The 21,160-nt window shown below is 56.9% G+C and overlaps 1 protein-coding gene across 1 annotated transcript in view; it reads left to right on the forward strand.

Annotated features, from left to right (window-relative positions):
• LOC147109574 (C-type lectin domain family 18 member A-like) overlaps positions 1-21,160 on the forward strand; it is a 116,004-nt gene that overhangs the window by 35,756 nt on the left and 59,088 nt on the right. Inside the window, exons 3-5 of the mRNA XM_086003630.1 lie at positions 2,051-2,287; positions 6,888-6,985; positions 8,781-8,902. Of these exons, the coding sequence (XP_085859756.1) occupies positions 2,051-2,287; positions 6,888-6,985; positions 8,781-8,902 (457 nt within the window). The remainder of the gene's footprint in view (positions 1-2,050; positions 2,288-6,887; positions 6,986-8,780; positions 8,903-21,160) is intronic.

Below are 21,160 nucleotides of genomic sequence, written 5' to 3' on the forward strand. Positions count from 1 at the left end.
CAAAAACGGGTAAGTTGGGATCGGGTGAGATGTAATATTTTTTAAATCACAAACCTAACCCCAACCCGCCCACTTCCGGGTTTGACAGAGGTGGGACAGGGGGCGGGCAGCCAATCTCTCCCAGGAGGAGGGTTGGCCATTTAAATATATTGAGGCTGGGAGCCTCACATTTAATGTGTCTTACATGGTTAACCCTGGCCGGCCGGGTTTCCCAGGCGTTGGGAAACCCGGCAGCTCAAGTGTGGCGAGGACAGCTTTGGGGAGAAGGTAAGTGCCTTTACAGCAATGCCTGTGCGCCAGGAGGAGCAGGAGTGTGTCCCTGCCATCAGAGACCTCCCCCCGCCATCAGACCCCCCAATCGGGGATCGGATCCCCCCCCCCATCCAAAGAACCCCTGGGATCAGGGATAGGACCCCTCAGGGATCAGAGATTGAACCCTTCACCCCCCGGGTCAGGGATCGGACCCCACCCCCGTCGGGAACGGACAATCCCCCACCCCCAGAGTTGGCGATCGGACCCAGCTCCCCCTGGGGGCCGGGGATTGGGCCCAGCTTCCCCACCCCCCCCCCCCCCACCCCACCCCCAGAGTTGGCGATCGGACCCAGCTCCCCCTGGGGGTCGGGGATTGGGCCCAGCTCCCCCCCCCCCCCCACCCCACCCCCAGAGTTGGTGATCGGACCCAGCTCCCCCTGGGGGTCGGGGATCGGGCCCAACCCCACACTCCTAATTAATGCAGCTTCAGGCTCCCTACTTGCGACTGCAGCATCCTCCAGAGTGTTCCCCGCCCGCCCGACAGGGAGCCAAGACTGTCAGTCAGGCTGACTTCCATTCGGGGATCCTGTAGAGAAAAAAAGACGCACGCTGTCTCCACAGCATGCATGGACGTCCAGGTTTCCAGACCAAAACCCCTCCCCTCAGCTTACGAAACCCGGCCAGTCAGTATCAGGGCCTGCGTGTCCCAGTGAGGATTCTTCAGTCTGATTGGTTGAGGAGACGCGCTGTTGCTTGTCCTGCTCACACACGCCACAGATCCCCTGTAGAAGGCGCCGTGCTGTATCAGACACCCGATGACTGTAGGTTGCTGCTCAAAAGCCCACGGAAAGTCTGTGGGCAGCTGTGAGTGTAATGAATGGCGAGCGTCGTTCCTTCGCCGCTGATCGTAAAACCCGAGATAGTATTTGAGGAATAAACAGGAACGCCTTAGAATGATATAAAAATGGCCCTCACGCTGACTATGGACCTCACGCACAGTATTGAAACGCTGGAATTTCCCCCACAGGGGAGTGAGAAGTGTATGAGCAGCCACTCTCCCTGGATAATCCCACTCCTTTGGCAAGAAGAAAAAGAAAGACTTGTATTTCTATCACGTCCTCAGTACGTCCCAAAGTGCTTTACAACCAATGAAGTACCATTTCAAGTGGAGTCACTGTTGTAATGTAGGAAACACCGCATCCAATTTGCACACAGCAAGATCCCACAAACAGCAATGTGATAAATGACCAGACAGTCTGTTTTAGTGATGTTGGTTGAGGGATAAATATTGGCCAGGGCATCGAAGAGAACTCCCCTCCTCTTCAAAATATTATCGTGGGATCATCGGAGAGGACAGACGGAGCCTTGGTTTAACATCTCATCCGAAAGGCAGAAGCCATGAACACGGGGGATTGCTAGTTACAACTTGTACGTCCTGAATCCGGCAACCTCGGGACCGAGGCTGAGCCGGTTTTCGGGTTTTTCCGGACTTCGGAACGTGTTTCTGATGTCCAAAGTCCGGAAACGCCCGAGCCCAGGTTGCGATATTTCTGGACTTCGGACACCAGAAACACGTGCCGAGTCCGGAATTGCCTGGGCCCAGGTTCCGGTTTTTGGTAAGCCTCCCTCAGGGTGTCTGGATTCTGGAACATTTTACGGATTCCGGACCCCTGCCACCAATCGTCCCGGAGTCCGGATTGCGGAGCATTCTGGATTCCGGAACTCCGGATTTGGGACGCTCAACTTGTATCTGGACGATGTAACCACCCTTTTAATCTTCGACTGTTTTCCCCTGCAGGAATGGAGCGAGAAGCTCGCCCGACTGGCACAGCTGAGGGCGGGCAGTTGCCAAAGGAATCACCAGGATCAGAGGGCAGAGGAGGCGGAGGAGGAGATCAGCTGGAATTATCACTCCTCGCTGGATGGGAGGGCGACTGTCTCTGACGTCATTGACCTGTGGTTCAGGGAGGCTCAGAACTATCACTACCACACGGGCCAGTGCAAGTACAACTCCTCCTGCCAGCATTATACTCAGGTTTGTCCCATATACTGCCTTCATTTACAGAGGAACACAAGGTCTACCTGTCGGACAATCACCACCTGATTTACTGTCTATCTTGTATCAACTGGCGGATTTTGGAAATCTCTGCTCTTTGTCACACTGATTGGTACATGCGATATTGCTTAACTTGTTTTGTGCTATCTGTTCTCTTACATACCATTATGACCGGTCCAGCTCTGTGTCCTATCCTGTGCTATATTGGCCCTGAAATTAGGATCGGGAGCTTACCGTGCATGCAAGCCCCCGATGTTCACTTACCCAGCGCGCTGACATTTTAATTCTGGCCCGCATTGCATTTCCTCTGACTGGCCCGCTTGAGGTCCTGCCGCGCTGTGCGTGCGTGACCCAGCAGCGTACTTAGTGCGATGAGCCGGCTGGGATCACGTGAGCACAGGGCAACCAATGGGAGTTTGCAAAAGTTCATGAGTTTGACAGTAAGAGCTGTCAAACTCATGAAAACTCCTGGCCCCAAAACACTACTTCAACCTGAAAGAAAATTTTAAAAAACATTGCACGACTTAAATGAACCATAAAGAACTCTGAAAAACTATTTTAAACAAAAGTTTTAAAATTTGAAAAAAAAAATTATATAAAAAATCGGGGCTAAAACTAAACTTACCTTACTGTAAATTCTTTAAAAATAACAAACCTGTGGAAAAAATAATTCTCAATTGTATTAATAGACCACTTACCTGGAAAACTAAGTACTTACGTGTGGTTTTTCAATGCGTAAATACCGGAGGCCTTTACACACGCGCAACTCTCTAAAAATGGAGGAAATCCAAGTCGCACGCGCTGCCCAATACCGCGCACGCGTTCAGCCTCTTAACCACTTGGGTCAGAGGACAGGAAATGCCGGTTTTCAGCGCATGCGCTGTGCATGCTGAAAACCGGCAATTCCTCCGGGCACACGCGTGAGTACCCCATCCTTACTCACGTGTTGGGCCTGGAATTATTGGGCCACTATGTCCTGTGCTATTCCCTCCCCTGTGCGATTCCCTACCCTGTGTCCAACCCTGTGTCCTGTCCTTAGCCCCCCGCCCTGCCCTGTGCCCTACCCTGTCTCCTACCCTGTGCCCTACCCTGTCTCCTACCCTGTGACCTACCCTGTGCCCGACCCTGTCTCCTACCCTGTGCCCGACCCACTGTCCTGTCCTTAGCCCCCCGCCCTGCCCTGTGCCCTACCCTGTCTCCTACCCTGTGCCCTACCCTGTCTCCTACCCTGTCTCCTACCCTGTGCCCTACCCTGTCTCCTACCCTGTCTCCTACAGTGTGCCCTACCCTGTCTCCTACCCTGTGCCCGACCCTGTGCCCTACCCTGTTTCCTACCCTGTGCCCTACCCTGTGCCCTACCCTGTCTCCTACCCTGTGCCCTACCCTGTCTCCTACCCTGTGCCCTACCCTGTCTCCTACCCTGTGCCCTACCCTGTCTCCTACCCTGTCTCCTACCCTGTGCCCTACCCTGTCTCCTACCCTGTGCCCTACCCTGTCTCCTACCCTGTGCCCTACACTGTCTCCTACCCTGTGCTCTATCCTGTCTCCTACCCTGTCTCCTACCCTGTGCCCTACCCTGTCTCCTACCCTGTCTCCTACCCTGTGCCCTACCCTGTGTCCTACCCTGTGCCCTACCCTGTGTCCTACCCTGTCTCCTACCCTGTGCCCTACCCTGTCTCCTACCCTGTGCTCTATCCTGTCTCCTACCCTGTGCCCTAACCTGTCTCCTACCCTGTGTCCTACCCTGTCTCCTACCCTGTGCCCTACCCTGTGCCCTACCCTGTCTCCTACCCTGTGCTCTATCCTGTCTCCTACCCTGTGCCCTACCCTGTCTCCTACCCTGTGTCCTACCCTGTCTCCTACCCTGTGTCCTACCCTGTGTCCTACCCTGTCTCCTACCCTGTGCCCTACCCTGTCTCCTACCCTGTGCTCTATCCTGTCTCCTACCCTGTGCCCTACCCTGTCTCCTACCCTGTGCCCTACCCTGTCTCCTACCCTGTGCCCTACCCTGTCTCCTACCCTGTGCCCTACCCTGTCTCCTACCCTGTGCTCTATCCTGTCTCCTACCCTGTGCCCTACCCTGTGCCCTACCCTGTCTCCTACCCTGTCTCCTACCCTGTGTCCTACCCTGTCTCCTACCCTGTGCCCTACCCTGTCTCCTACCCTGTGCTCTATCCTGTCTCCTACCCTGTGCCCTACCCTGTGCCCTACCCTGTCTCCTACCCTGTGCTCTATCCTGTCTCCTACCCTGTGCCCTACCCTGTCTCCTACCCTGTGTCCTACCCTGTCTCCTACCCTGTGCCCTACCCTGTCTCCTACCCTGTGCTCTATCCTGTCTCCTACCCTGTGCCCTACCCTGTGCCCTACCCTGTGCTCTATCCTGTCTCCTACCCTGTGCCCTACCCTGTGCCCTACCCTGTCTCCTACCCTGTCTCCTACCCTGTGTCCTACCCTGTCTCCTACCCTGTGTCCTACCCTGTGCCCTACCCTGTCTCCTACCCTGTCTCCTACCCTGTCTCCTACCCTGTCTCCTACCCTGTGCCCTACCCTGTCTCCTACCCTGTGCCCTACCCTGTGCCCTACCCTGTCTCCTACCCTGTGCCCTACCCTGTGCCCGACCCTGTGCCCTACCCTGTTTCCTACCCTGTGCCCTACCCTGCCTCCTACCCTGTGCCCTACCCTGTCTCCTACCCTGTTTCCTACCCTGTGCCCTACCCTGTCTCCTACCCTGTGCCCGACCCTGTCTCCTACCCTGTGCCCCACCCTGTCTCCTACCCTGTCTCCTACCCTGTGCCCTACCCTGTCTCCTACCCTGTCTCCTACCCTGTGCCCTACCCTGTCTCCTACCCTGTGTCCTACCCTGTCTCCTACCCTGTGCCCTACCCTGTGCCCTACCCTGTCTCCTACCCTGTGTCCTACCCTGTCTCCTACCCTGTCTCCTACCCTGTGTCCTACCCTGTCTCCTACCCTGTGCCCTACCCTGTGTCCTACCCTGTGCCCTACCCTGTGTCCTACCCTGTCTCCTACCCTGTGCCCTACCCTGTCTCCTACCCTGTCTCCTACCCTGTCTCCTACCCTGTCTCCTACCCTGTCTCCTACCCTGTGCCCTACCCTGTCTCCTACCCTGTGTCCTACCCTGTCTCCTACCCTGTGCCCTACCCTGTCTCCTACCCTGTCTCCTACCCTGTGTCCTACCCTGTCTCCTACCCTGTCTCCTACCCTGTGTCCTACCCTGTCTCCTACCCTGTGCCCTACCCTGTGTCCTACCCTGTCTCCTACCCTGTGCCCTACCGTGTCCTACCCTGTCTCCTACCCTGTGCCCTACCCTGTCTCCTACCCTGTGTCCTACCCTGTCTCCTACCCTGTGCCCGACCCTGTCTCCTACCCTGTCTCCTACCCTGTCTCCGACCCTGTCTCCTACCCTGTCTCCTACCCTGTCTCCTACCCTGTCTCCTACCCTGTGCCCTACCCTGTCTCCTACCCTGTGCCCTACCCTGTCTCCTACCCTGTGCCCTACCCTGTCTCCTACCCTGTCTCCTACCCTGTGCCCTACCCTGTGCCCTACCCTGTCTCCTACCCTGTCTCCTACCCTGTGCCCTACCCTGTCTCCTACCCTGTGCGCTACCCTGTCTCCTACCCTGTGCCCTACCCTGTCTCCTACCCTGTGCCCTACCCTGTCTCCTACCCTGTGTCCTACCCTGTGCCCTACCCTGTCTCCTACCCTGTCTCCTACCCTGTGCCCTACCCTGTGTCCTACCCTGTGCCCTACCCTGTCTCCTACCCTGTGTCCTACCCTGTCTCCTACCCTGTCTCCTACCCTGTGCCCGACCCTGTCTCCTACCCTGTGCCCTACCCTGTCTCCTACCCTGTGCCCTACCCTGTCTCCTACCCTGTGTCCTACCCTGTCTCCTACCCTGTGCCCTACCCTGTCTCCTACCCTGTGCCCGACCCTGTCTCCTACCCTGTGTCCTACCCTGTCTCCTACCCTGTGCCCTACCCTGTCTCCTACCCTGTGTCCTACCCTGTCTCCTACCCTGTCTCCTACCCTGTCTCCTACCCTGTGCCCTACCCTGTCTCCTACCCTGTGTCCTACCCTGTCTCCTACCCTGTGTCCTACCCTGTCTCCTACCCTGTGCCCGACCCTGTCTCCTACCCTGTCTCCTACCCTGTGCCCTACCCTGTCTCCTACCCTGTGTCCTACCCTGTCTCCTACCCTGTGCCCGACCCTGTCTCCTACCCTGTGTCCTACCCTGTCTCCTACCCTGTGCCCTACCCTGTGCCCTACCCTGTCTCCTGCCCTGTGCCCTACCCTGTCTCCTACCCTGTGCCCTACCCTGTGTCCTACCCTGTGCCCTACCCTGTCTCCTACCCTGTGCCCTACCCTGTCTCCTACCCCGTGCCCTACCCTGTCTCCTATCCTGTCTCCTACCCTGTGTCGTGCTCTGTGCTACGCCCTGTACCCTACCTTGCCCCCTGCCTCTGAGGGTCGCTCAATCCCCAGTTCCAGGGTCCCACAGGTGTGAGAAAAGCGAAAGAATGAGGTGGAGAGAACCCTAAAGTGCTTGTGTTTAATTTACAGCTTGTCTGGGCTACCTCGAGCAAGGTCGGATGTGGGAAACACTCTTGTTTTCAGAACGGAGAGCAGACGGAGATTGTTATCTGTGCCTATTCCCCAGGGTAAGACTCGATTAATGATAGGGCTGCCACCTCTGGTTGGACATAGCTCTGGAGGTGCCATCACATGACCTCCTGCCTTTGACAGCCCCACACCCACCCACACGTCCATCCCACGCCAATGAATGAACTCTTCAATACCTGATTGGACGATTCTTGATTGTCAGTCAAACAGCTTTCTTTCCATCTGCCAATATTTTTGTAACAAATAAACAAAAGTGTTCAAAGAATTTTTTTCTTTAAACTCAATTTTTTTTTTATTGCCTCGTTTATTTTTCTCCCGCGTTTTGCATGCAGCAGTGTCCGGGAAATTAATCTTTAATTCCTGGAGACTCCGGGGCAATCTCGGAGGGATGGACACCCGAGTTAATGAGTGCAGTAAAACCCTTCCCTGTGACTGTGCCCACAGCCCACTTCCAGTTTATTTCTCCCCCGTTTTGCTGGATATGCAGTTTTGTCCACCCTCTACAAGCGTTTCCTTTTAATGTAAGATGTCGAAGGTGTCAGCCGTGGCTCAGTGGCAGCACTCTCGCCTCAGGCGGTCGTGGGTTCAAATCCAACTCCCGAGGCTGAAGTGCAAAACCGGGAAAGGCTGAAATGGAGCCTCAGCACGAGTGGCTACTGCCCCCCAGTGGTGTGACTGAATTGGTGCAAGTGCAGCAATCCTTCCCATTCTGGTACCAGGTCACCAGACTTAGTCAGCGGATGTACCAGACCATAATTTCACAAAATTAGCTTCTGCAAAGCGTATTGCTTTCGGTTCATGCTTGATGTTGCTTGTTAGAGAGCACTAAACAGTCACAGCTCACACTGGTTAGATTTACCGAGGAGAACTACATTGGCACAGTGGGTTAGTTCATTGACCCTTCACCTCTGGTGATAGGGGGCCAGATTGATCCCAGACTAGTGGAATGAAGCTCTCCTCTCACTGCCTTCCCTATGGATTGAGTTTGGGGGCAGTATTAACCCAGTTTGCAGTGGGTAGGAACAGGAGTAGGCCCAATGCAGCCAGTGTTACCACCATGCAAATAGGACCAATGCAGCCAGTGTTACCACCATGCAAATAGGACCAATGCAGCCAGTGTTACCACCTTGCAAATAGGACCAATGCAGCAGTGTTACCACCTTGCAAATAGGACCAATGCAGCCAGTGGTACCACCATGCAAATAGGACCAATGCAGCCAGTGTTACCACCTTGCAAATAGGCCCAATGCAGCAGTGTTACCACCTTGCAAATAGGACCAATGCAGCCAGTGGTACCACCTTGCAAATAGGACCAATGCAGCCTGTGTTACCACCATGCAAATAGGACCAATGCAGCCAGTGGTACCACCTTGCAAATAGGACCAATGCAGCCTGTGTTACCACCATGCAAATAGGACCAATGCAGCCTGTGTTACCACCATGCAAATAGGACCAATGCAGCCTGTGTTACCACCTTGCAAATAGGACCAATGCAGCCTGTGTTACCACCATGCAAATAGGACCAATGCAGCCTGTGTTACCACCTTGCAAATAGGACCAATGCAGCCTGTGTTACCATCATGCAAATAGGACCAATGCAGCCTGTATTACCACCGTGCAAATAGGACCAATGCAGCCTGTATTACCACCGTGCAAATAGGACCAATGCAGCCTGTGTTACCACCATGCAAATAGGACCAATGCAATACAGGTGCTAGCTACTTTCCTAGTGCATCTACTGCAGCCCCACGCAGAGCCCCAGTTTCAAAATAGCTTTGATTGGTGCAATAGTCTGGACTCCATTGGGTCTCTTATGTGTCGTTTGTTTTTCAGTGGAAATTGGGAAATCAATGGAAGAACAATCATTCCTTATAAGGAAGGTGCTTCATGCTCTCTCTGCACCTCCCGCATGTCGGGCTGTTTTAAATCCTGGGACCACCACGGGGGTCTGTGTGGTGAGTACTTGCAGTGACACAGTTAACCTGTTATATACCATGCCGTCCACAGGTTCTGCTGTTGCAAACCTCATTGTCAAAGATTCTGTGATTACAAACCTCAGACTGGGATAAGCTCTATCATTACAAGTCTGTCACTATTACAGACTTTTTGTCTGAGCCAGATTCAATATCTCTTCCTGGCTACCTGGATGATGTCTTCAGAACTCAACATTTAAGCCAATACAGGAAACTTTGTGCTATCCGGCACTGACGGGACCGAGCTGTTGCCGTTCCCTCAAAACTGCCGGACACTCCAGCGCTAATGTTGAAAGATACGGAAGCTTTTGAGCTCCGTATCTGTCAACAAACCCTGTTGCTTACTTCTAAACAGTCCAAGCGTCTCTGTAGCGTCTCTGTAGCTTAGCAACAGCTTCAGCAGACCTTGCAGAGCTTGACTGTTGAGGAAAAAAGCAACGAGAAGAAAAAAAACCTAACGAAAACGGCTCCTGATTTTTGCCGGTGGCTCGAGCATTCTGGACAGTTAGCCTCCGGATAACACAAAGTTTCCTGTACATTCCAAATATTTGGAGAAATGTTGGAGCAGGTCAGAGGCTGGGTATTCTCCAGTGAGTGGCTCACTTCTTGACTCCCCAAAGCCTTTCCACCATCTACAAGGCACAAGTAAGGAGTGCGATGGAATATTCTCCACTTGCCTGGATGAGTGCAGCTCCAACAACACTCAAGAAACTCAACACCATCCAGTTCAAAGCAGTCCGCTTGATTGGCACCCCATCCACCACCTTAAACATTCACTCCCTCCACCACCGGCGTACCGTGGCTGCAGTGTGTACCATCTACAAGATGCACTGCAGCAACTCGCCAAGGCTTCTTCGACAGCACCTTCCAAACCCGCGACCTCTTCCACCTAGAAGGACAAGGGCAGCAGGCGCATGGGAACACCACCACCTCCAAGTTCCCCTCCAAGTCACACACCATCCTGACTTGGAAGTATTATTGCCGTTCCTTCATCGTCGCTGGGTCAAAATCCTGGAACTCCCTCCCTAACAGCACTGTGGGAGTACCTTCACCACACGGACTGCAGCGGTTCAAGAAGGCGGCTCACCACCACCTTCTCAAGGGCAATTAGGGATGGGCAATAAATGCTGGCCTTGCCAGCGATGCCCACATCCCATGAACGAATAATTTAAAAAAATTAGCGAAGGAATGTTAAAAATCATGGCCAGAATTTTGCCTACCTGGGCGGGTCCGGTGCGGGCGGTGTCCGTGGAGGGTCGCGACCCCGCTGCTGGCTCCACCCCGCTGTTGAAAATGAACTTTCCTTAATGGGGCCTATTAAACCCATCCAGTGTGTTACCCGGCCTAATGAGATGGAGTGGGTCTGGTGACGCTATTCATGACGCGTTTTCAGCCAGGATCTTTAAAGGAGCCACGGCCACATTAGATTCAAAGTTTAATCTAACATAGTGCTGTCAGTGTACTACAGCATTGGAGTGCTGCAAACACTGACAATGACTGCACAGAGGCAGAGGGCTGCACCCAGGTTCTCCCATGACTACCTCCATATGTTTATGGAGGGAGTCAGAGCACGCAGGGAGGTCCTCTTCCCTTCCGATGGGCGGAAGAGACCTCCCCAGGAGACCAAGACAGCCTGGTTGCAGATTGCAGAGGAGGTCACAAGCGGGGATGTGTTCAGGAGGACCTGGGTGCAGTGCCGCAAACATTTCAATGATCAGGAAACGTTAGTACAAAGCCACACTCAACTGCATCTTGCTGTGCCTCTCATCACATCCCCATCACTCTGCCTTCCCTACCCTACTCCCGCACATCCTTACTCACACCAACATACCTTGCACCTCCACCCATCCCTCTCTCTCTCTCTCTACATTATCACTTCCCCATCTCACTAGCCACCACTCACTCTCATCCTAATGCAATCATACCAACTAACAACACACAAGGGTAGGCACTTGGGTGTTTTATCCAATGTTCATGTAAAGTTTCTGTTAATGTGCTGTTGTGGCGACACGCCACCATTAGACATAATCCGCTCACGGCGGCACGGACAGTTCACGCAGGCGCACTGCCGGCAGCAGCCGCCCCCCAGCCGGGGGCCCTTTCCTCCGGCAACTTGTTTCCCGCAGGGACAGGCTGCCGGGAGCACTTCCTGTCTGGGGAGTATTTAAGTGGTTGCGCGGGCTTTTCAAGCTCTCTTTTTGCCATGATGTAAATTAAAGCAGTTGTGTTCCATCAACTCTGGTCTCGACTCCCACGTTTGCCGCGGTATCTCAACACTGGTGACCCCGACGCTCAGGACGAATCCTAAGCTAGCATGGCGGATACAAACGCCGTCACGGTTAAACTACCGGACTTTTGGGAGAACCTGGCCGAGGCCTGGTTCATTCAAGCCGAGTCCAGATTCCGGCTGAGAAGCATCACAGTCGACGCCACGAAGTACGACTACCTCGTCGCCTCTCTCACCTACGCCACAGTCCCCAAGGTTTGGGCAGCGCTGCAGGATCCACCAGAGGAAGGCAAGTACGAACATCTGAAGGCCGCGCTTCTTAAAAAATTTCAGGCGTCCTCTTACCAGCGCAACTGCCAACTCCTTGACCTCCCAGGCCTTGGTGACGCTTCACCATCAGACCTGCTTTCCCACATGCTGTCCCTCTCGGACGACAAAAACCCCGGCGCCCTCTTTCGCATGCTTTTCATTCGGCAGCTCCCCGCCAGCATCCGCCCGCTCATTGTGGAGTCTGGCTCCACGGACCTGAATGAGATAGCCGAAAAGGCCGACCGGCTGCTCTCCGCGCAGACCGCCCGCGACGTCGCGCCCGACCTCACGGCAACGACCACGCGGTCCCCCCGGCCCACTAGGCCCGACCGCCCTTCCACTCCGGGTCACTGCTACTACCACACCCGTTTTGGCACTAGGGCCCAACGCTGCACGCCACCGTGCACTTTCAAACCCCCCCCCGCACCGGCCCCCACGATGGCCGCGGGGCAATAGGGGCCCCTACTGTACGTCACCGACGACAGCACCAACCGCCGATTCCTGTGCGACACAGGAGCCCAGCACAGCATCACCCCCGCCTCCGCCCTCGAAATCCAACGCGGCGCACGGGGTATCACGCTGGCCGCAGCCAATGGCCCTGACATCCGCACATACGGCACCCGCATGGTCACGCTCGACCTCGCAGGCCGCCGCTACCGCTGGGAGTTCCTCAGAGCCAAGGTCCTCGGCCCACTCATCGGCGCCGACTTCCTACGTGCCCACGGCCTCCTTGTCGACATTCCGAGGCACCACCTCGTCGACATCAACACTATGGCCCCCATCCCTGGCGCATTCACCCCGGCCCGTTCGGCCGGCCTGACGATCTACTGCCTCGCCAGAGCCACGGACGACTACTCGGCACTACTAGCCGAGTTTCCCGCCTTCACTAACCCGACCTTTTCGGCCAAAGCCGCCAAACACGGTGTGGAGCACTATATCCCCACCACCGGCCCCCCGGTCTCTGCCCATGCCCACAGACTCAACCCGGCCAAGCTGAAAATCGCGCGGGCCGAGTTCACCACCATGGAGCAACTCGGCATCATCTGCCGCTCCACATCGCCCCCAAGCCCGGCGGAGGCTGGCGCCCCTGCGGGGACTACCGCCCCCTCAACGACGCCACCACCCCCGACCGATACCCGGTGCCGCACATCCAGGACTTCTCGGCCCGACTGGCCGGACGAACCGTCTTCTCCAAGGTCGACCTGGTGCGCGGTTACCACCAAGTCCCCGTACACCCCGCGGACATCCCCAAAACGGCCGTCATCACCCCATTCGGCCTGTTCGAGTTCCTGAGGATGCCCTTCGGCCTCAAGAATGCAGCCCAGGCTTTCCAGCGCCTTATGGACTCAGTCCTCCGGGACCTGAACTTCCTATTCGTCTATCTAGACGACATTCTCGTGGCCAGCTCCTCCAAACAGGAACACCTCGAACACCTTCGCATCCTGTTCGGGCGCCTAGCCCAACACGGGCTCATCCTCAGCCCGGCGAAATGCCAATTCGGCCTAGCTGAGATCGATTTTCTCGGCCACCACATCACCCCTGCCGAACAAGGTGCAGGCCGTCCAGTAATTCCCCCGCCCCAAAACCATCAAGGGCCTCCAGGAGTTCCTCGGGATGGTGAACTTCTACAACAGGTTCATCCCCAGAGCTGCAGCCCTCATGAAGCCCCTATACGTCTCCCTCCGAGGTAAATCCGGCAAGATGGCCGTAGCCTGGACCACTGACACGTCAGCTGCCTTCGATGCCACCAAAAACGCGCTCGCCGACGCCACCCTGCTCGCGCACCCGAGGGCCGATGCCCGGGTTGCGCTCACCACCGACGCCTCCGACCATGCGGTTGGAGCCGTGTTCGAGCAGTGGGTCAATGGCGCGTGGCAGCCACTGGCCTTCTACAGCCGCCAACTGCGCCCCCCGGAGGTCAAATACTCTACTTTCGACCGCGAGCTCCTCGCGCTCCACCTGTCGGTCCGCCATTTCAGGTTCCTCCTGGAGGGCCACCCCTTTACCACGTACGTGGACCACAAGCCGCTCACATACGTGATGACCAAGCACACCGAACCCTGGTCCGCTAGGCAGCAACGCCAGCTCGCGGCCATGTCCGAGTTTACCACGGACATCCAGCACGTCTCTGGTAGAGACAACGTTGTCGCCGACTGCCTTCCCCGTCCCGCCATCTGCGCGAATCACCTAGCGGTCGACTACGCGCAACTAGCAGCGGCCCAGCTCACGGACCCAGACCTCCTCTCGGCGGCTACCAGCCTGCCAGGGCTACGCCTAGCCAAGGTCGCGCACGGGCCCGAAGCCACGGCAGTCACTTGCGACGTCTCACTCGGCCAACCCAGGCCGGCGGTCCCTGCAACCTGGCGCCGCCGCATCTTCGACGCGCTCCACGGGCTCTCCCATCCGGGTTCCCGCGCATCCGTCAAACTCCTCTCCCAGCGCTTCGTCTGGCGTGGCCTCAGCAAAGATGTTCAGACTTGGGCCACCTCCTGCCTCGCCTGCCAACGGGCTAAGGTACAGCTGCACACAAAAGCACCCCTGGGAGACTTCGAGGTACCCAGCCGCCGCTTCGACCACGTACACGTCGACATCGTCGGTCCTCTGCCGCCATCGCAAGGCCAAACTTATCTCCTCACGATGGTCGACCGCTACACACGCTGGCCTGAGGCAGTGCCGCTGACCTCCACCACCACAGCCGACATCGCCAGGGCATTCGTTAACACCTGGGTCGCGAGGTTCGGCGTACCGGCCGACATAACCTCCGACAGAGGTGCCCAGTTCACCTCCGAACTCTGGACGGCCACAGCACGCAACCTCGGGGTGACGCTCCACCGAACCACAGCGTACCACCCGCAGGCCAACGGGCTGTGTGAACGCTTCCACAGGTCACTCAAGGCCTCACTCCGCGCCAGCCTGCAGGACAGTACCTGGACTGACCGCCTACCGTGGGTGCTACTAGGCCTACGCACCGCGGTCAAGGAAGACCTCCAGTCCTCAGCAGCGGAGGTAGTCTACGGACAACCGCTGCGCGTACCAGGCGAATTCCTCCCGGAGGCTACCATGCCTTGGTCGGCCGAACAGCAGCAGCTCAACTCTTTCTCTTCCGCTCAACAGTTCGCCCCACTTCCGGTCAACCGACACGGCGAACTCGCACCTCACGTCCCGCCAAACTTACAGCAGGCACGCTTCGTCTTCGTGCGACACGACGCGCACCGCGGACCCCTGCGACCCCCGTACGACGGACCGTACGAGGTACTACAAACCGGGGACAAGGTCTTCAAGCTGCGACTCGGCGACAGGGTCGAAACAGTCTCCATCGACCGACTCAAACCAGCACACACAGAACCAGGGGAACAGGTCCCCGTGGCCCGACCTCCAACTAGAGGCCGTCCCGCCAGTAAGCCAGCACAGCCGGTGGCGAACCGCCCGGTCCCACCAACTAGACCGGCGGCCACTCAGAGCCGCTCTGGCAGAACCATTAGACCACCGTCACGACTCGTCCACTCCTCCTAAGCGAATTCTGGGGGGAGCTCTGTGGCGACACGCCACCATTGGACATAATCCGCTCACGGCGGCACGGACAGTTCACGCAGGCGCACTGCCGGCAGCAGCCGCCCCCAGCCGGGGGCCCATTCCTCCGGCAACTTGTTTCCCACAGGGACAGGCTGCCGGGAGCACTTCCTGTCTGGGGAGTATTTAAGTGGTTGCGCGGGCTTTTCAAGCTCTCTTGCCATGATGTAAATTAAAGTAATTGTGTTCCATCAACTCTGGTCTCGACTCCCACGTTTGCCGCGGTATCTCAACACTGTCAAACATAAAAGTCTTTGGGCTAGATTTTCAGTTGCTTGCGCCAGCAGTTAGCGCCTTAAGAGAAGTGATTTCCGGGCGCTATGCGTGTAGCGCCCGGGCGCAGCGCAGTTTGCGCCCCGCCCCAAATTAAGTTGCCCGTTAGCGCCGGCGCAAAGTTTAGCGCCCGCCCGGATGCGCGCGCAGAAAATGACGTCACATCCTCGTGCAACGCCCTTTGGCCGCCCCGATTGCAAACTTCAGTCGGACCGCCCCATTGTGCGGCGGGCGGCCGGAGCGTTTGGAAAAAGGAACGCAACACAACCAGCGCGGGCCCCGGGGGGCGCTAATTAAAGGGAACGTCCTCTCCAGTATAAAGGCCATCCTTTTTTCAGAAAACAGTCTTGTGCAACGCATTTCTGGAGACACAACAAGGAGGATAGCTAACTGGTTTCAAGCAGCAAGAGCCAGGTATTTTTGGACTCAGGCAACAGCGCTGCAAGTGGCCATTTGGAAATTAGAGTGTTTGCCAGGATTTGATGGGGGTTGCATGGGGTGCCAACGCGGAGCTGCAGCTCCATGTCCGTAGGGCTCGCAGACGCATTGTGAGAGGGGCAGCCCTGGCTAGAGGCAGAGGGGGCTACAGGCGTCGGCCACGTAGGCCTTACCCAGTCAGGCTATACCGCCAGCAGCGCTCCTACCTAAACATGAGTGCCGCGCGATGTGTTAAAAGGCTCCGATTCCGAAAGGGGGTGATTGCAGAGATCTGCCACCTGCTTCGCCGAGATCTGCGGCCAAAGCTCAGGTGCAGGACGTCTCTGTCGGTGGAAGTGAAGGTGACAGTGGCATTGAACTTCTATGCCACCGGCTCCTTCCAATACGCTGCTGGGGACATAGCAAACATCTCCCAGTACGGCGCGCATCGCTGCATCCGCCAGGTGACCGAAGCACTGTTCAGAAGGAGAAGCCAATTCATCTCCTTCCCCATGGCCCTGGAGAGCCAGCATCAGCGCGCATTGGGATTTTCCAGACTCGGGGAATTCCCCTTGGTGCAGGGCGCCATTGACTGTACGCATGTGGCTTTGCGGGCCCCTCTGGAGCATGGCGAGCAGTATCGCAACAGGAAGGGCTACCATTCTCTGAATGTGCAGCTGGTCTGTGACCACAAGCAGCGCATCATGGCAGTCAATGCCAGCTTCCCAGGCAGCAGCCACGATGCCTTTATCCTGCGGCAGAGTACTGTGCATGACATGTTCCAGGCACAGCCTCCCCCAAGAGGATGGCTACTCGGGGACAAAGGCTATCCTTTGTGCACCTGGCTCATGACCCCGCTCCGCGCGCCCAGGACCGCTGCTGAAGAGGCCTACAACGAGAGCCATCAAACCACCCGCAACATCATCGAGCTAACTATTGGGGTCCTCAAGCAGCGGTTCCGCTGCCTTGATCGCTCCGGAGGAGCTCTCCAGTATTCGCCGGACCGGGTCTCCCAATTTGTGGTGGTTTGCTGCATGCTACACAACCTGGCTATCCGCAGGACTCAGGCACTGCCACCTGACGTTGGACCAGCACCTCAGGAGGAGGAGCAGGAGGAGCATGAGGAGGAGGAGGAGGAGGAGGAGCAGGAGCAGGAGTACGTTCCCAGGAGGGAGCGACCAGGGCCAAGGGCCGCACGACGCCACCTTATTACACGGTACTTCTAAGCCCCCTGTCAGGGAATGGCCAGGGGCCATGAGGGAAGATGAATGCAGCCGCTCCGCAAGCCCTCAGCCGGCGAAGCCAACAAACACTAAGAAGAACAACCATGGAGACTGCATGAATAAAGATAATTTTTTATTACACAAAAATGAAAAGCCCTTCCCACATGAATCCCCAAAAACAATAAACGGGCCCCACAAAAAGCCCAACAAACGACTCACTCCCACAAACTGGGGAGGAGCCACTCCACTTTTATTGAAACCGGGCCTCAACGTCGGCCTAACGCAAAAAAAAAGCCCTCCAAAAGCACAACCATGGGCAAAATAAAGATGGCCACCGCCATATTAAAGGAAAGCTGGCCACACCCTCTACTGAGTGGCCCGCGAGGGCGAGACCTTGGCCAGCATTTTGCCTCCCCTGCCCTGCCTGCTGCTCCTTCGCAAGCTCTGCCCAGTGGCTGCTGCGAGGCTGGGGGAAGGCGCCTGAGGCTCAGATGCCCTTCCGCCAGATGCCGCTGGGGGGCGGCCTACACGGCGTTTGGGCCTCGAGGGGCCGTCTCCTGAGTGGCGCACCTGAGCCTGGCCACCATCAGCTGCAGCCGCTTGCCCTTGACGCCCCAGAGGGGGAATGGCGGCGACGGATGGCGCAATGTGGGCCAGCTGGCGTCTGGGATGCGCTGGCTGGTGCTGTGGCGCGGTGGCACTCGGCCGGGCCCGCACTGCAGGATCCGCAGCAATCAGCCGACGGCCGGCTTGCTGGGATGGTCCAGCGCGGCGCCTGCCCTGGCGATGCCTGCCTGAGACAGCGCGTGTGGCAGCAGTGAGTGGCCCTGTGGTCCTGGTGTGCGCGCGCATCACATCCGCCAGGGTCTTGACGGCATCAGTTAGCATGCGGCCAGTCGCGGCAGTTGCTGCCCCGAACTTGCGCACACTGGTCGCCAGCGACTCGATGGCCTCAGGCATGCGCCCCACCACGCTCATGAGCTCCGTGTGGCGCCGGTCCGAGTCGTCGGCCATCTGATCGAGCTTCCGCACCTCCTCCGAAGTGAAGGTGTCCGGACTGGAGTCGCGACTCTCCCGCTGGGGAGGAGGGGGCCGAACTAGGGGACCCTTGCCGCGTTGGTGACGGCGAGTGTGCCGAGCAGCAGCACTCCCCTCTGATCCTTCCCCCCTTTGGGGGGAAGGCCGCGGGCCACGCGCACGGCTGCTGGGTGGCTGGACGCCACTGGTCCCAGAAGCTGCATTGCCCTGCGACAGTTCCTCCAGGCACTCGTCCAGTGAGGAGGTGTCAAGCATTTACTCCTCTCCTGCGGGACGTGACTGTTCCCCCGAAGGTCCGGCTTGCTCCTCCTCCTCCTCCTGGTCGGAGGTGCTGTCACTGGCAGCCTCAGGGTCCTGGTCGTCACCAGCTGAAAGCAGGAATGCACAAGAGTAGCTTCAGAGTGAGGAGACGGCGTCAGCGAGGGAGTTAGGACTGGTGGGATTCAGCGCATTGGTGGGACAGTGGCAAAGGAGGTAGCTCGGATGGGCCAGTGCGACGCGAGAGGGCCAAAAGGCGAGGTCCTTACCATTGCCGGGCAGTGGAGGGTCGGATACACCGCACGCTGTGGGGACAATCACACGGGCTCCCATGAGCACACACACGCGCTCCTCCAGCCGAGTGAGCTTCTGCAGCTTGGCGCGGCCACCCCTGGCACGGGCCTGGCGATTAAACGCTACTTTAGCCTGCAAGAGAAAGGACGGGCTGTAAGGGCGCAGTGAAGCCCTGATGTAGTGTGCACTGCCTCCCATGGTGGAATAGCTTGGACAGAGTGAAGCCCTGATGTAGTGTGCACTGCCTCCCATGGTGGAATAGCTTGGACAGAGTGAAGCCCTGATGTAGTGTGCACTGCCTCCCATGGTGGAATAGCTTGGACAGAGTGAAGCCCTGATGTAGTGTGCACTGCCTCCCATGGTGGAATAGCTTGGACAGAGTGAAGCCCTGATGTAGTGTGCACTGCCTCCCATGGTGGAATAGCTTGGCCAAAGTGTAGAGTGCCGAATGGCCATTTGATGCTCATGACTGTCCCAATGCTGCTGGCTGAGGGCTGGCCAAAAGGACTTTCAGGTCCCTTTGCCCATCATGTCAGGTGTACATGCAAGAATGAGGAGGAGACTGGAAAGGCTACTCACCCTCACAATCCTGGTCAGATCGTTGTACTTCTTACGGCATTGTGTGTGGGTCCTGGGGGCCTCGCCGGTGAATGTCACCCTCTGGGCGATCTGCTTCCAGGCTTTGGTGTAGTCGTGGTGGGTTGGATTCCTCCCACTGTCTGGAAACAAGATCTTGCGCCTCACCTCCAGAGCTGTGAGCATGATGTCCAGATCACCCTCTGAGAAGCGCAGGGCACGCTGACGGGCCTTCTCTGGCGTTGCCATGACTCCCTGGGGCTGAGCAGTAGTGTTGAGGCCTCTTTGCAAGGCTGCAGTGTGCAGGGCGTGGCAGCAGACTAATTCGTCCCTTCCCCCTTTAAGAGCTGGTCGGCACCACGGGGTCTGCTGTCAGTGCAAAAATGACCGCACCCGTGCTGCGCCCCGCCTGGGCGCTATCCCTCTGGACCGCCGGCTTAGCGCCTAAAGAGAGTAGTGGAACGCCTCTTTTAGCGCTCCACCAACCTCTTAGGGCGAAGCCACTGAATTCCCGGCAACGGGGCGCTACTTTGGGGCGGGCGCTAACTTCGGGCGGGCGCTAAAGCTAGCGCCCCAAAACTGCCTAAACTGAAAATCTAGCCCTTTATTTTCAACACTTTCCGGTCTTGGACAGATTTGTGTGCACCTTTGGAAGTGGCTTAGTGAGTTGCAGTGAATGGTGAGACATAACGGTACCCCTGCAATGGTGGTCAGTGTGAAAGGAATGGCTTGGACATTGTAGGGATGCTTTATGGTGTTGGCGTGGGATGGTGCCAACCTGGCGCATCATGTGGCTGCCAGGGTGTACACAGAATCACAGAAACCCCACAGTGCAGATAGAGGCCATTTCGGCCCATCGAGCCTGCACCGACACATATCCCACCCGATCCCCGTAACCCCTACACCAACACATATCCCACCCTATCCCCGTAACCCCACGTATTTAATCCCCCTAACACTAAGGGTCAATTTTATCATAGCCAATCAACCTAACCCGCACATCTTTGGACTGTGGGAGGAAACCGGAGCACCCGGAGGAAACCCATGCAAACACGGGGAGAATGTGCAAACCCCACACAGACAGTCGCCCGAGGCCAGATTCGAACCCGGGTCCCTGGCGCTGTGAGGCAACAGTGCTAACCACTATGCCACGATGAGACCATCTCTGGCCTCCCGGGCAGCAATGTGCTCGGGTGCTGATGCCCTCTGTCCTGTGCAGCATCAGGTGATTGCGGAGAAGGTTGGTGCTGTTGTTGGTGCTGCTGGTGTGCCTGGTGTTGGGGCTGATCATAGTCAGATTGTGAGGACCAAGGTGAGACAGTATAAATGGCACCCATGTTGATGGAATAGATGGCGGATGAAGTACAGATGACAGAAGCGATCTGTCAATGGTGAGAGAGTTCCTTCAATGAGGTGAGACTGGATGGAGATTTTACTGGAAAGACTTGCAGCCTGCAGAATCTGTGCTGGAAATGGACTGAGCAGCAGCTTCTGCCTGAGGATGTTGATCATCTGTCAGGCGGGAGCTTTCACTGAACATTTGATGCTGTCAATGAATCAGCTGGAGCAATGGCCACGGAACTCCCGCCTCAGGTTGACAGGCGTGGTTCTCGAGCTGCGTGAATCCTGTGGCCATGCAGGGAAATTTCAAATGTAGGGGGGAAAAGGCTCTTAAATGCCTGTAAACTACCTGTTAATAATTTCAGTTAGGTCGCCCGCCTCTGCCGGTTGAATCGGCTCCTCGATGACAGACGCGCCTGGGGGAAAGACGCGTGGAGAGATGACAGCGGGTTCCCGACCCGCTGTCAAAAATAACAACTTTCCCACCCGACCCGCCACCGATCGCGCCCGCTACCACTCCGGAAAATTCCAGCCTAAGTGTTTGTTCCTTACTGTCATCAACAGTAATTTGTAGGTTAGTCTTCACCCAACACTCCTCAGACGTAAAGTCTTCATCTGTTACTCCCTGGTCTTTCATTTTTAATGTAGCATTTTTAAGCTTGGAAACAACCACATGTTCCGAGTGTATTCGATTAATTAGAGCTGTTCCAGTGG

This window comes from Somniosus microcephalus, chromosome 12, assembly GCF_052327205.1.
Source record: "Somniosus microcephalus isolate GS21.2 chromosome 12, FLI_Smic_1.0, whole genome shotgun sequence".
In the NCBI taxonomy this organism is placed as follows: domain Eukaryota; kingdom Metazoa; phylum Chordata; class Chondrichthyes; order Squaliformes; family Somniosidae; genus Somniosus; species Somniosus microcephalus.